General features: G+C 35.9%; 2 protein-coding genes across 2 annotated transcripts; both read right to left on the minus strand.

Moving 5' to 3' along the window:
- Positions 1-2,748: 2,748 nt before the first annotated feature.
- Positions 2,749-6,733, minus strand: LOC122296500 (wall-associated receptor kinase 2-like). The gene is made up of 3 exons (XM_043106268.1): positions 5,717-6,733; positions 5,220-5,348; positions 2,749-4,481 (listed from the first exon to the last, which is right to left on the minus strand). Exons 1-3 carry the CDS (start codon positions 6,639-6,641, stop codon positions 3,262-3,264), a joined length of 2,274 nt encoding a protein of 757 aa, XP_042962202.1. The 5' UTR covers positions 6,642-6,733; the 3' UTR covers positions 2,749-3,261.
- Positions 6,734-10,680: 3,947 nt separating this feature from the next.
- LOC122296119 (wall-associated receptor kinase-like 10) lies at positions 10,681-13,956 on the minus strand. Its single transcript, XM_043105561.1, has 4 exons — positions 13,689-13,956; positions 11,909-12,067; positions 11,235-11,510; positions 10,681-11,126 (listed from the first exon to the last, which is right to left on the minus strand). Exons 1-4 carry the CDS (start codon positions 13,954-13,956, stop codon positions 10,681-10,683), a joined length of 1,149 nt encoding a protein of 382 aa, XP_042961495.1.
- Between the last annotated feature and the right edge of the window lie 2,188 nt (positions 13,957-16,144).

Genomic DNA, 16,144 nt, shown 5'->3' on the forward strand with positions numbered 1-16,144 from the left:
TTAAAAAAATTGAATTATTTATTTTATTTTATATATAAATTTAAAAAATTTATAATGATTAAGATGAGATGAGATAAGAATTTTTTGAAAATAAGAAAACCCTACCTGCCTCATGTTAAGTAGGATGAAGAGATATAGCTCATGTCCTTATTGGACTAACAATTTAATTAAGGAAGGTGAAATGAATTATTTAAACGAAAATGAATATGAGTATTCGAAATTGCGTTAAAGAGTATTTGGAAATCATGTCGTGCAACGCATGATGTTAATTAATATATAGCTCATGTCGTTGTGGCACCCTTATAGTCATTAAAGTCTAACATGAGTGAGATTTAAAGAGTATTCCCAATTAATGCTTGATTATGGTCGCGATATATGCCATGTCATTACAATTACTTATTTAAATATTAATTTTTAAAAATAATATTATATATAGTTATGAAGTGCACAAATATTATGTAATTATTTTAAAAAATAATAAGATTTATTATTAAAAAATTAATTTTTTCATATAGATCTTTATGTATTTACTCACTTTTTTTAAAAGGAATTGCGTAATATTTGTTCACTCAACGATTATAAATATCATTTCTCAATTGTTAATCACATGACATCCGTTAGTCTGTATATTAAAATTATTTAATAATTAAGGAAAGTATTAATTTCATTGGTATTCTTTTACCCAACTATCTAATCATGATTACTCATCTGAATTTTGAAGCATTTGAGAAACCTATAGCAAATGAAGAAAAAATGGATCGGAGCACCTTTAACATGAAAAGGGACAGTATTAATTGCATAGTGGTGCCCATGAGGGAAAGGTTACGTAGGATCATGATGGGGAATTTTTTGCTTTTCCCATTTTAGTGCAATATTGTTTTATCTCAGATCTTCATGATGGGAAATCGATCTTTTGCTTTTAATTTCCATAGTTATAAACATGATACATAATGCTTAACAAACCGATAAAAGTACCAACCGATGTTATTTTATTTTTATTTTTTTTAAAGGAAGTTATTATTAATTAATAAATTTCTGTATTTTTTAAAACATTTGAAGATGTTTAAAAAATATTTGAAAGAAGAAAATTACAAATAGCGATCGGTTTATTGCATCGATAAGCAGCATTGTCCTAAACATGATTTCCGTTGTTCGATCCTAATTCGATTACTAATATTTACAAATCATCTCATTACTATTCATAAACTATCTCAATTCATTTGATCTAAACTCACTGCTCAAACTAGCTTGTAAAGAATCCTAAGACTCAAGGACGGTGGAAAAGGCTAGCTAAATAAAAATAAAGGAGAAAGTAAATGATCCGTCAAATCCCTTACCCAAAGACAAAAGTAGGAATAACGTCAGAAATCATGTTTATAACTTTGAAAAAGCAAAAGATTTCCCATAATTAATCAAGATCAATTGAAATAAAAAATTGCACTAAAATGGGAAATTACAGAGAGGAAGATGACTTCATTCACAGTAGGCCATAATCTATGATCCTACATTATACCTAACCTTTACCTCTTGAGCATCACACCACTTTGGAATATTAATTAGTTTAGCCCTTTTGTTAATTTAATAAGGTCCTACGATCCACTTTTTCTTCATTCGTTATATATAGTGTTATAATTTCAGACCTCTCACAGATAAATACTCAAAGAATCAAATTAACGTAACTGGTTGTAATATACAGTTAATATTAAACAACAAACAACCAAAACACCAAGAAAACATATGATTAACGTGATCGGTTTAGTTTTCTATTTTAAACATGTTAGAAACTCGAAACCACATTATATACTCATGCAAGATCAAAATAAAAGCAAGAATAATAAAAAAAAATGCGAAATCAATATAAGAAATTACTTAGTTCGACCCTAATGGTCTATTTATTATTGAAGAATGCATCAAAACTTGAGTTTACAATCACTTAAAACCGTTGATCACTGCACAAAATATGGATTGACTTCCTCGTATTATCCTCTAAAGAAACCACATCATAAAACACACTTGATCATCTCCTAAAGCTCCAATTTGATCTTGGTAAGACTAGGATTTGAAAACCCCATCCGTTTCCTTCCCAGGATTGCGGCTTCAATTTAGTAAAGTGACTTGCGCTCATTGATTCATGAAGGCACACTTGCCTTATATAGAAATACATATTTACAAATTTACCATTAATCAAATATTTACAAAAATGCCATTACTGAAATACAAATATAATGCAAAACGGCAATGTCAGGCTCCATAAACGGCATCTTCATATACACCCATTCACTTTCTCGATCAATTGACTCATATACTATAAGTATGAAATATCCATGCTCTATTGGAATATATATAAATTAATTATGAACCCTTAAAAAAGGCAATTACCTAATTAATTAGATTCCACTACTCCACCAGGGAAAAAGAAAACTACAAAAACATGAACACTAGAGATAAAATCCAATACTGGAGTACCATTACTGGATTTAGCTAAGAGTTTTGCTACATACAAGCACAGTTGCGCACTAATCTGTGTACCAATACTAATTTATTTATACTTAAAATTTAAATTAACACCGTTTTCAATAAAATCTACTTTTTGACCAATCACATCACATTGGTGCACAGATTAGTGCACAACTATGCTTGCAACTATATTTTTCCTTTAGCTAAAAGCTTTAATTGTAAAGTGTGAAAAAGCTAATAATTCATTTCACTAAATACTCACATGAAAAGCTTTAAGGATCAATAGAATACTCACATGAAAAGCTTTAAGGATCAATAGATAGAACACGTACGTTACATTGAAATCACTCAAAAGAGAATATCAAATATATACATATCACAGCACTCAACCACGTCGTACATGAACATGCCTGATAAAGCTATGATGATCACATTCTTTCAATCTTAAAACATGCAAAAAAGGAAACCGATTGAATTTCCTTTCATTGAGCAGAAAACCCAAAAGAGGAACCTCCAGAATGTTATTGTTCAGGTTAGAGAGATAAGAAAAGATGGTGAAGCTAGAAAGCATGTGAAGAATCTTAGAGAGAGAGAGAGAGAGACCAAGGGGGTGGGAAGAGATCGGATTGGAAGAAAGAAGGGGGTTGAGAGCCAGAAAGAGAAAGAAAGGTAGCACTAGTTGGTCGTGGTGAGGGGCAAATAAGCAACCGGAGAAAATGAGTGTGGATGGCTATCGATGAGTGGTGATCATGATGAATGTCGACAAGAGATAGGCTATGCCAGCCTTCAATGAGGATGAACAAATTATCTAGCATCATTATCTATTGGTTTCACCACTTGATTTCTCATGCTATCATCCGCAACAGTGGTATTGATAGAAGAGCTACCGATGTCAACATCAATTCCAAAAGAATGTGTAGGTGCATTTGGCAAGTGTTTAGTCTGTTGTGTGTCGGAATCAACATTTTTCAACAAGTGTTTTTCCGAAAGTCTTAATCCCTCCAGCTCGTTTGTTACTTGCTTCATACTAGGTCTATCCTCCCCTCTTACCTTTAAACAATTTTTTGCTATATTAGCAACTTCCATTATTTCCTCAAAATTACCTTCATTGAGAATGCGATCATCAATAATTTGAAGTAGGCGATCCTCTTTCATTGCAGTTTCAAAATACATCGCAAGATTTCTTTCACTTTCAGGCCTAAACATGGAAACTGCCTTCTCACCTGTTAGTAGCTCTGCCATAACAACACCAAAACTATAGACATCACTTTTTTCAGTTAATTGGCTAGTATGGAAGTATTCTGGGTCTAGGTACCCCAAAGTTCCCAACACCACAGTTGTTAATTGTGTGTGGTCAAGAGGAACCAATCTTGAAGCTCCAAAGTCAGACACTTTTGCTGTGTGTTTATCATCCAGAAGTATATTTGTAGTTTTCACATCTCTATGTATAATTGACATAGAAGTCTCAAAATGTATGTATGCTAGGGCTCCTGCAGTTTCTGATGCTATCTTCAGACGCTTTTCCCATGAGAGCGAGGATGATAGGTTTTTATCATGAATATGGTCATAAAGTGTCCCATTGGTGATGAATTCATATACTAGTAAGGGTACTTCAGTCTCAAGGCAACAACCTATTAACTTAACCACATTCTTATGGTTAGTTTTAGTAAGCACAAGCACTTCATTTATAAATTGCTCTATCTGGCTCTCATCAACAACATTAGATTTCTTAATGGCAACCACTTTAGCATCTGGTAAAACTCCTTTATAAACAGTTCCAAAGCCTCCATGACCAAAGACTCTACTTTTATCATAGTTTTTACTGGCCTTTTCAAGCTCTTCTGCGCTAAAGATTTTGGCTGGCTCAACAGATTCTTTGTGACTCAAGAGTTGTTGTCGTAAGATTAGGCCACCATTTTGTTGGAAGAACTTCTGTTTCAGTTTTATTTGCTTTTTTCTTTGCCTTACTGAATATACCCATGAACTTCCCACAACCAGGATCAAGAGGCTTATCAAGCTGACACCTGTAAATGTTCAAGCATGCATTTCGACCACATAGAATGTATCTCAATTTCTCCTTCATCAGTAAAAAAGACTTCAACAAAGTTAAGATTTCAATATGTAATATATAAAAATGTCCTACAAGGAGTATAGTTGAGTTTCGAGTTTTAAGTACTTAGCTAGTGATCATGATTAAAAAGAAAGATTTAGAGCCTAGTTGTAGCTAGTTACTGTTGGAGAAGCAAAGATCTTCCATTAGCGGATTTCAACCACGTTTCATACTAAAGCTAAGGTTACAAATTAACTTACCCATCTTAAAACATTAATTTTCTTATCTTAAAAGACTTTTGCATTAATCAAAATGGTTCATTTTAGACCAAATTATAATTATTGCATGGGAAGTAAGTGAGGTAATTGGGAAACCAAATCCATCATGCATGTATATATGTAGTTATATATATAGTAAATTAACAAGAAAAAAGAAAATAAAAGAGACGAGTAGTACTGTAATAGCGCCATTCCTATATGAGGAATGCTACACATCATCCCACACCACACACTTTATATATTAAAATATTATTTTTTATTTTTTTATTTTTTATTTCATTTTATTCTTATTAAATTAATTGAATTATTCTATTTATCATCCACACACTACATATTTATTATAGAGAAAATAAAAGTAAAAATTAAAATAAATGTGGTGTGTGAAATGTGAGAATGACAAGAAAAATTTTCTTTCTTATATATGTTATACATACCCAGGGCAATAATGATGCTCATGGATTGACTGAGTTTTCCACGAGTAGTACATTTGTAGCTCCCGTTAGTGTTGGTACATGTTGCAGTAGCATTGCAGGGATTCGGACTCTCTTTGCACTCATCAATATCTGAAACACATGAGCACCACAACTAGCCCGTCATCATCGAAATGCAGCCTTAATAGTTTGCTCATTTAAAAAGTACAACGACTGATTAATTTTAGCATCCAAAATGAGCTCAAATTTTGAGAGAGAGAGAGAGAAGGCTTATAAAGTAAATTGAATGAGTACAACATTTTTATTAATTAAACGCAGTATAATCACTTTGAAAATAATGTATAAATATGAGACTTATATGAAAAAAAAATTAATTTTTTAACAATATACAATACTCTTTTTTAAAAAGACTGTATGATATTTACATACTTTATAACTGTAAGTAGTATTACTCAATTAAGTATTACGTAAAAAACGAAGGTATGTACAAGATCATTTACCTTGGCAACTATCATCATGCCCATCAGGAAGGTATGGGTTCCCCTGATAACCTGTGGAGCACTTGCAAAGATACCCAAGACTGTTGCTGGATTCTACACAATTACTGTACGTTGCGCTGCATAAATAGCTTCTCATATTTTTCTGAGCATCTTTGCACGTCTTATTTCCAATTGCCCAATCAAGCACCAGGGGTACAGTCTCCCTGTTCGATAAATTTGTAAAATCTAAGGTGGAAAAGTTGTATGCCTCTGTTTCCCCTATAAAACTGAAACCACATGATTGCCCAGCGGGATGTGCGGCTCCATCAGTGTAAATCCTCTTAGTAGACAAAATATAATTCGTTGCTTGTTTTGGGATAGCAGAATGGCAACAGCCAAGGCCGGAGCAAGAGCCGTTAGCCAAATTAGCACCGTTGTCAGTGTCACAGAATGATATGCATCCAGCCATGAACTTATGATCATTTTCAGGTCCCTGCTGCGAGTTTCGAATGTTAGCGAAAAAGTTACAACCGACGGAAAAGATACCGTTCTTCATAGGTGAGATGCGAAAACTCGACAAGTTGAGCAAGGCAGAGAGGCGGCGGAGACTTGTCTGATTATCATACTGTGGATAATAGCAATTACGGACTACCAAGTTTGAGACTCGAAGTTCACCATCATCAAGGGAGATGTTGAGGACATCTATATCACCAACGCCCAGAAATGGTTTTGGGGGCTGGAAAGAGTGGTCACAGATGATGAGAAAAGATGGATCAAGGTAGCAGCCCTCGCCTGTACCAAACGGGTAGGGAATGTTAAAAGATCCGCATGTGCGGTTGCAGCTCGGATTATTGGGTTGAGTCAATACTGCTAAAACTAGCTGGACCCCAATAATTAGCAGTAGCAGCACTAGGTGTTGTTGCAAAAGCTTTCCATGCAAAGCCATGGCTGACCTTTCTGTATCTGATACGTGCTTCCAAAATAACTTATTGTTCTTTGCGCCTCCCTCTCATAAACCTAGCTGATATAGAGAGACTTTTATAAGTCTGGCCTGATGAACAGTTGAAAAGGACATAGATAATAAGAAGCATTAAAAATACATAAATCAATAAAATTATTTTCAGGTTGGTAGGAGGATTTATTATATAGAAGAAAACTTCACTTATTTCTCCAGCCAAAGTAAAAGTTGAAAAACTCTAGCTTTTCTATTATTAATAGAGGGTTAATTAATTTCGCTTTGATGTTTGATTTGTATCCTTAATGAGCTTATCAAGGGGCAGTGTTCTCATGAATAGATACTTTAGCCTTTAGATTATTTGACTCCTTATTTTCAGGAAAGTAAAATGGAGTCTTTTTCTGAGTACTACAAGGAAAAACTCATTAATTGCAGGAGAATCAGATAACTTTCTCCATATATAGCAGGTGATCTATGATCCTCACCTCTCGCTCTTGAGCAACTCTTTGGAATATCATGAGCCACTACGCTTCCTTCAGTTGCCACGCTTTCTCTTGATCTTTCGCTCGACGTTTTTTACAAGAACTTTAAACAGCCTAGCTAGTTTAATTAAATAAGAACGAAGATATATAACTAGCTAGACTTGTGTGTCCTCTAGCCAATTTACTCTTCTTTTTCCCCCTTACTGGTCGTAGGGGCCGACCATTCCAACCCTATCAGTATCATATTTTTTTTTAGTAGAAAAACACACGTTTCAAAAAACAAAACAACCTCAAATTTAAGTGTTCTAAACTGGTAAACAATCCAAATTTACATGTTATACTAGTTAATAATATAATACTACTAATTAAATTTATATTTTTTCTTAAGCTTAAACTTTTAGAATAATAATAGGTCATTTCACAATGCTCTCTAATAAAAAGATTAATAAATTTTTGAGTGTTTTTTGTATTTAGAAATTATATAATCTGGATGTATTGTTGAGTGTTGTTCGTATGTAGAAACTAATTCCACCCTTTGTAATATTGTTCGTATATTAGTAAATAATAGTATTTAGGGATAGCTACGTAAATTAGTGAAGGGAGTTATGAACTTTTAAAACAACAAATGGGGTACTCAAGAGGTAAACGTGACTTTGATCCCACATGTCTGCAAACAGCTAGAAAAAAAATAAACGACAAACCAGATGATTCAATAAAAGGTGTCTTATAGAAAGTCAAAAGTAGGAGACTGCAGGGAAATTGCATGCATGAGAGGAACACAGACTTCCATCACAGTAGGTCAATGATCCTCGCATGAAGACAGTTCTATAATTTTGGAAAGAGTGATGCTACGCTTTCCGAAAAAGCAAATGATCCAATAAAAGGTGTCTTATAGAAAGCCAAAAGTAGTAGAGTAGGAAAGAAGACAGGGAAATTGCATGCATTAGAGGAACACGACATCCATCACGAGTAGGTCAATGATTTAGGATCCTCGCATTTCGATGTCCAGAATCTCTTTAGAATATTAGCCACATTCATAAGCTGCCCCACTACTTTTCCTTCATTTGCCAAAGGCTTCTCGAGAACTTTAAATATTCCACTCTCCTCTGGATTAAAGTAAAGAAATACATAACTTCAAATATTTCCTCGCCGTGACCCACACGTAATAAATTTTCGGTCTTCCTTGTCTTTGCCGTAAGTGGTTATTTTTCTTTGAGTAATTTTAGGGAACAGTTACTGTTCATAGGTTTTTATAGGGTGTAAAGATACTCTTCATAAAATATATAGATATTTTTTATAGGGTATGTAGTGTGCAATAATAAATAGTAGCTGCTCTCAATATTTTCTCTTTTTCTTTTTCTTTTTCTTTAGATCCCTGTAATTGCGCCAGGTTTCACGCATTATTTTCCACTCTCAGTGACCGCCGACCCACATGTATTTTGTTTATTTCTTTGAATCCTTTTTTTCCGCCGAACCGAAGAATTTTTAATTTTTCTTCTCCATTTCCCTCCCAATAGCATATAATTTGTCCGCACCAAATCTCTCACCTACCCTCAACGAATCTCTCCACAACTCTGTCATTCTTGACCTTTTTGATTCTCTTTATTTTTTTTATTTCTCGGACCAGCAACTCACCCAGCACCATCGAGCTGCACCCCGAGTCGAAAGCCTTTGTTCTACACTACACAAAGCAGAGCACACACGAACCACCACCTTAAGCACATCCGACGGCAATATTCATGCACCCTCCAAGCACCACCATGAGATCCAGCCGAATCAACCAGCTTTCTGTTTTCTTTCTAGACCTGCCAACCAAAGCCCACCGTCCAATCATGCTCGGCAGCTTGCAAATAACATCAAACCTCTGTTTTCGCCGATTAAAACAGAGCAAACAGCATTGGCATTGGCTTGATCAAAAACCTAATCAAATGCAAAATATGACTTATTTCATCAAAACACAGCTGCATTGGGTTAGCCAAGGGAATAAGTGAGAAACTTTGAGCTACAGTAAAACTATGAGTTCCTTCATTATTATCCGTGAATTTGCTGATCTATCTTTTTAACTTAGCTAGAGGCGGGCAACTTTTCTATCTTTTTTCTTTTTCGTTTTCATTATTATTCTTCATTTGCTGATCTGAAAATTATTTGTGCATTTTACGACTAAGGATAAAACCAAGATAAAAAAATAATGCATTAAAACATTAACATCACGACTTCTATGCAAAAAGTAGGAGAAAGCTAATTAATTACCTACAAAAATATTTCTTATCCGAAGACTAGTCCACGATCGAGCAATAATGGAAGCATTCTGTTTTCTTTCCATTTCAGCCATAAATAATAAATTAATTATTAAATTAGCAAGCGAAGGACTATACAAATGAAGTCTTTGGCGAGCAAGGATGCTTTTCTCATGATGGGCTACAAGGAAAAGTTATCATGAACACATACACGTACTAGTACTCTTAGATCAAGGTATTCCAATTAATATAATGTATTTAATTTGTGTATGGTATTGATGATGAATATTGTCAGAAAGTGTCACGAGGTAATTTGTCATGTCGATTAGGACCATTCTATATAGGTTATTTCCCCCAAGAATATCATTATATTGGAGTACCAATACTGGATTTAGCTAAAAGCTTTAATTGTAAAGTGTGAAAAGGCTAATAATTCATTTCACTAAACACTCACAAAAGCTTTCATGATCAATATTACTGCACATCTCATATGATAGATAGAACACGTTACATTGAAATCACTCAAAAGAGAATATCAAATATATACATATCACAGCACCAAACCACGTCGTACATGAACATGATAAAGCTATGATGATCACATTCTTTCAATCTTAAAACATGCATACAAGGAGACCAAATTTCCTTTCATTGAGCAGAAAACCCAAAAGAGGAACCTTCGAAAAGTTATTGTTCAAGATTTGGAGGTCAGAGAGACAAGAAAAGATGGTGAAGCTAGAAAGCATGTGAAGAATCTATGGAGAGAGAGAGAGAGAGAGACCTAGGGGGGTGGGAAGAGATCAGATTGGAGGAAAGAAGGGGGTTGAGAGCCAGAGCCAGAAAGAGAGAGTAAGGTAACACTAGTAGGCCGTGGTGATCAAGGGCAAATAAACAACTGGAGAAAATGAGTGTGGATGGCTAGCGATGAGTGGTGATCATGATGAATGTCGACGATGAGGATGAAAAAATTATCTCACATCATTATTTGTTGGTTTCAGTACTTGATTTCTCATGTTGTCAACCCCAACAATGGTACTGATAGAAGAGCCGCTGATGTCAAAATCAATTCCCAAAAACTGTGTAGGTGCATTGGGCAGGTGCTTAGTTTGTTGTGTTAATCAACCTTTTTCAGTGAGTGTTTTTCCAAAAGTCTTAATCCCTCAAGCTCCTTTGTCACTTGCTTCATACTAGGTTTATCCTCCCCCCTTACCTTTAAACAATTTTTTGCTATATTAGCAACTTCCATTATTTCTTCAATGTCAACTTCTTTGAGAATGCAATCATCAATAATTTGAAGTAGGCGATTCTCTTTCATTGCAGTTTCAAAAACATTGCCAGATTTCTTTCACTTTCAAGCCTAAACATGGAAACTGCCTTCTCACCAGTTAGTAGTTCTGCAATGACAACACCAAAGCTATAGACATCACTTTTTTCAATTAAGTGGCTAGAATGGAAGTATTCTGGGTCCAGGTACCCCAAAGTTGCCAACACCATGGTCGTTAATTGTGTGTGGTCAAGAAGAACCGGTCTTGAAGCTCTAAAGTCAGACACTTTTGCTGCGTATTTATCATCCAGAAGTATATTTGTAGTTTTCACATCTCTATGTATAATTGACATAGAAGTCTCAAAATGTATGTATGCTAGGGCTCCTACAGTTTCTGATGCTATCTTCAGACGCTTTTCCCATGAGAGCAAGGATGATAGGCTTTTATCATGAATATGGTAAAAAAATGTCCCGTTTGTGATAAACTCATATACTAGTAAGGGTACAATGGTCTAAAGGCAACAACCTATTAACTTAACCACATTCTTATGGTTCGTTTTAGTCAGCACAAGCACTTCATTTATAAATTGCTCGATCTGACTTTGATCAACAACATTGGACTTCTTAATAGCAACCACTTTGTTATCTGATAAAACTCCTTTATAAACAGTTCCAAAGCCTCCATGACCAAGGACTCTACTTTTATCATAGTTGTTAGTGGCCTTTTCAAGCTCTTCTGCACTAAAGATTTTGGCTGACTCAACAGATTCTTTGTGACTCAGGAGTTGTTGTCGTAAGATTAGGCCACCATTTTGTTGGAAGAACTTCTGTTTCAGTTTTAACCACATAGAATGTATCTCAATTTCTCCTTCAATCACTAACAAAGACTTCAACAAAGTTGAGATTCAATATGTAATATATAAAAATGTCCTACAAGGAGTATAGTCGAGTTTCGAATTTTAACTTAGCTAGTGATCATGATTAAAAAGAAGAAAGATTTAAAGCCTACCTGTAGCTAGTGACTATTGGAGAAGCAAAGATCTTCCGTTAGCGGATTTCAACCGCGTTTCATACTAAAGCTAAGGCTACAAATTAACTTAACCATCTTAAAACATTAATTTTCTCATCTTAAAATACTTTTGCATTAATCAAAATGGTTGATTTGAGACCAAATTAATTATTGCATGGGAAGTGAGTGAGGTAATTGGGAAACCAAATCCATCATGCACGTATATATGTAGTTAATACCATCATTCCTATATATGTTATACATACCCAGGGCAATAATGATGATCTTGGATTGGCCTTTTCGACTACAACCTGTTCCAGGCGGCATCATCCCATCGCCTTCATATCCATTGGGACATATACATGCATAGCTCCCGTTTGTGTTGGTACATGTTGCAGTAGCATTGCAGGGATTCTGATCAATATCTGAAACACGTGAGTACTACAGTTAGTCCGTCATCATCGAAATACAGCCTTAATAGTTTGCTAATTTAACAAATGACCCAAGTCATATTTATAACTTTGAATAATTAATTAAGAAAAAGATTCCCCATCATAATACATGGACTATGATCTTGACTTCCCTCATAGTTTATAGGTCTATGGACTATGATCCTCACCTAATTACGCTCTTGAGCAACTTCTTGGAATATTAATTAGCCTATTCCTTCACCTCCCTCATGACTGTTTCCTGTAAGGTTTGAGAGAAAAATTTAATAATAAAAGAATTATTAGAATACTAACCTCTCGTCATCATTAATCAAGTATTCGCAAGAACTGATTATTTTTGAATTTTGTACCCTCACAGATTTCTACATAGAGGTTTTCAACCTATCTCTTTATTTTCATTAATGTATATGGCTAATGGTGGTCTTCCTTACTTGCGACTTTCGTAAAGCCATGCCGGGTAAGTTATTCTTTTGGTATTAATTTTTCTGATATTCCTTTTTGCATGTGCTTTTTCTTACAGGTATTCTTTTTTGTGTTGGGTTTCTTTCTTGTACTCTATGGCATTGTATTAGGATGTAATTTCATAATGTTTTGCTTTTTAGTTTTTTGATGTCTGGTTTTGGATTATTTGCTCATTTGTAACCCACATATATCTTATTGTAATTATGGTTTTCCTCAGCCACAAGTGAAGGTAATCAATAAAATTAAGATACCGTTTTTTTTTTTTTTTTTTTTTTAAATGTAGCTAATCGAGAATCACATGCTTTTAGATATAAATAGGCCAAGACCCTTATCCAAAACTTTCTAAGACCTCGTTTGGATAGTCAAACGAGATGAGATGATCTGTAAATAATAGTGAAATGGTTTGTAAATAGAAGTGAAATAATTTTAGTTATGATATTTTATGAGATTTTAGGAAATGATAAGAGAGAAAATATTGAATAAAAATATTATAAAGTTAAAATATCGTTTGAATAAAATTTTTTAATATTATTTTTGTTTTGAAATTTAAAAAAGTTAAATTATTTTTTGTGTTTCATTTGAAAGCTTAAAAAAGTTGTAATGATTCGATGAAAAAATTGAAAATTGAAATTGAAAAGTATTTGTGTTTGTAGTGTTTAGATATTGAGATAATATGAGATGTAAAAATCTTACAATCTAAACGGGGTCTAAGTGTTGTTCAATTCATTCCATCAAGGAATATAACTTTCATTTCCACCAATTATATTTATTTTAATTATCCAGAATTGAAAACCAATAAAGAATCTTTTCAAATAAATAAATATATAATATATTTAAAAGGATGTTGCACGTACGTCTCCTTGTCCTTTGATTTCCTTCATTTGATATCTCTACTTCGACATATCAATTTGTCTCCTTTTTCCCCCCTTTAGGGTGTTACTTGATTGTTAACTGGTAGCTTCAGTTTTTCTCCGAACTATCTCCCGAGACACGATAGATGGATGTTCATGATCAAAATGCCATTATCAATTACCAAATAGAGTGTGTGTGTGTGTTTTTTTTTTTTTTTGAAAGGAAAGTTGTTTGTATATTCAACTTAAAGACAAAGAAGAGTACATATTACATTGAGGCTGACCGGCCCTTGTAGATGACTCCTCAGAAACTTCTAAAGCTTCCTTAGCTAAACAATGAGCTTTTTGATTGCCACTTCTTCTAACAAAAGAAACACTGCAGTGAATAAAATTAGAGAGAAATGCTCTAGTGTCTGAAAAAACCAAGCCCACACTATCCCACCTCTCCCTGTGAAGGCTAAGACCCTGGACCACCTGCAGAGAATCACCCTCCAATACCACTGAGGACAGGTTGAGCTCGAATGCAAACATAGCTGCATGAAGTCCTCCCATAGCCTCTGCCAGCAAAGGAGCAACACAGCCTTCCCTTGCTACCCTCTTTACAGCAACCACATTACCCCTATGATCTCGAGCTATCAGACCAAACCCCACCCTGTCATGTGCTTCACTCACGGGTATGGTATGGTCCTCCTCTTCCTCCTTCGAGTAAGAGTGTGGTTATAGTCTTCTTACACCAGTAGGGAGAGCTGGTCTCTCGGGTGAGAGCTACAGTCAATGCAGACCTTGGTTATGGAGGAAGAGGACCTTTCCAAGAGGTGGGAGAGACTGCATCTATCTCAAGAGGAAAGCAAGGTATTTCATGTCTCGGATGAAGGAAAGTCAGGGAACTCCACAAGATGGAAGTACTGTATCATTGGTGGTATACTGGTGGACAAAGGAATAAGCCATGAAGCATTTCGGGTGACAATGTCTCAAGTGTGGAAGTTAGATGGTTGGGTGCAATTTAAGGATCTTGGCAACCACAAATTCTTGATTGAATTCCAACATCTTGCTGATAAGGACAGAGTACTAGGGGGAAGACCCTGGTTCTTTGATCGTAACCTCCTGTCCCTTCAAGAAGTTGATGAGAAAATGCCCATGAACTCTGTTAACTTTAATTTCGAACCCTTCTGGGTACAGTTGCATGGGCTCCCCTTGGCTGTAATGACTGTGGAAGTTGGTACTCAGCTGGGTGCTGCCATTGGGGAAGTAATCCGTGTAGACGCTGATTCAAATGGATGGGCTTGGGGCAGATGTATGAGAGTGAGAGTGGCTGTGAACTTAAACAAACCACTACTGAGGGGGAAGTGGTTAGAGATGGGAAACCAGACACACTGGATCTCATGTAAATATAAAGAGTCCAAAACATATGCTTTACATGTGGTATCTTATCACACAAAGGCCGAATATGTAGTAAATCTAAGGGGGAAAGATCAGAGGAAGGAATGCTAAGAGAGCAGTTTGGTCCATGGATCAGAGCTCAACCCATGAACTCCTCCATTTTTGACTTCCGTAAGTATGGTGGCTCGGGGGGGTCTAACCACCAGAAGGGGTGGAACAAAGAAGCAGAGGAAACCGCAGTTAATGCTGATAAGAAAGATGTAAGGGACAGCAACTTGGTGAATCACCTCGAGCCAATCAAAGAGCCTCCTACAAGGAGAATTGTAGCTCTGCCCTCTAAGTCAGAAGGGGTTGGTGAGGATTGCACGGTACTTGGCTCTAAGGATGGGACATACAGGCCTGATCAGAAATCTAAGTTGAAAGGCCAGGATGCAAAGGAAGAGGCTATGATCAATGCAGGTCCTCAGATAGATACTGATATGGTGACCACCCGAGAGGACATGTTCCAGGTGGAAACAGAAGATTATCAGGCTTCTCAACCTAGCCTGCTGGAGAGTATATGCACCATAAGCAAGGGCCCTTTGGGAGTTTTTCAAAAATCAGATGAGGTGGACAAATACTCTGCTGGAAGCATGATAAAGAAAAGGGGATCTACGTGGAAAAGAAAAGCTAGAGAGGTGAGTCCTCGTGTGACTAGAGCAAGAGATGCTAGTTCTAAGAAGAGGGGCACCAGTGGTAGTAGCCTTGAGGGGGAGGTGGGCCTGACAAGGAAAAAGCTCAGGTTGTCTGGTCCCACTACAGTAAACACTTCCAGTTCTCAGTTGGTGGAGGCTGTTTTGCAGCCCCCACCAAGGGCCATGATAGGCCTTACCTGGAACTGTAGGGGGCTTGGGAACCCCCGTACAGTTAGAGAGCTCCATATGTTGGTGAAAACTAAGTGGCCCAAGTTCATTTTCTTAATAGAAACTAAATGTGGTAGGAACAAAGTTGAGGAGGTGAGATCAAGGGTGGGTTTTGACTGTTCTATAGTGGTTGAAAGTAGGGGATTGAGTGGAGGACTGGCCTTTATGTGGCATAGTGAAGATAATTTCATCCTGCAATCTTATTCTCAGCACCACATTTCTATGCTTCTGCAAATGGAACACAACAGTGAACAAATCCTGTTAACTGGTTTTTATGGCTCGCCAGTAACAGCTCATAGGAGAGACAGTTGGAAGCTTTTGAACTTTTTGAAACCAAGAGAGGGCCTGGCATGGCTTTGCTTTGGAGACTTCAATGAGATTCTGCGCCTACATGAGAAGTAGGGGGGAGCAGTGAGACCTTACCACCAGATGGAAGAATTTAGCAGAAGTTTGATTGA

This window comes from Carya illinoinensis, chromosome 15, assembly GCF_018687715.1.
Source record: "Carya illinoinensis cultivar Pawnee chromosome 15, C.illinoinensisPawnee_v1, whole genome shotgun sequence".
Classification (NCBI taxonomy): Eukaryota; Viridiplantae; Streptophyta; class Magnoliopsida; order Fagales; family Juglandaceae; genus Carya; species Carya illinoinensis.

Coding starts and splice junctions, on each gene's coding strand:
- LOC122296500 (XM_043106268.1), bottom strand. CDS start 6,641: ATGGCTTTGCATGGAAAGCTTTTGCAACAACACCTAGTGCTGCTACTG. Junction 5,349..5,716: donor GCATGATGATAGTTGCCAAG/GTAAATGATCTT, acceptor CATGTGTTTCAG/ATATTGATGAGTGCAAAGAG. Junction 4,482..5,219: donor GAGCATCATTATTGCCCTGG/GTATGTATAACA, acceptor GAACATTTACAG/GTGTCAGCTTGATAAGCCTC.
- LOC122296119 (XM_043105561.1), bottom strand. CDS start 13,956: ATGGGAGGACTTCATGCAGCTATGTTTGCATTCGAGCTCAACCTGTCC. Junction 12,068..13,688: donor GGAGTCATCTACAAGGGCCG/GTCAGCCTCAAT, acceptor CACGTGTTTCAG/ATATTGATCAGAATCCCTGC. Junction 11,127..11,234: donor GTCCAATGTTGTTGATCAAA/GTCAGATCGAGC, acceptor TACCCTTACTAG/TATATGAGTTTATCACAAAC.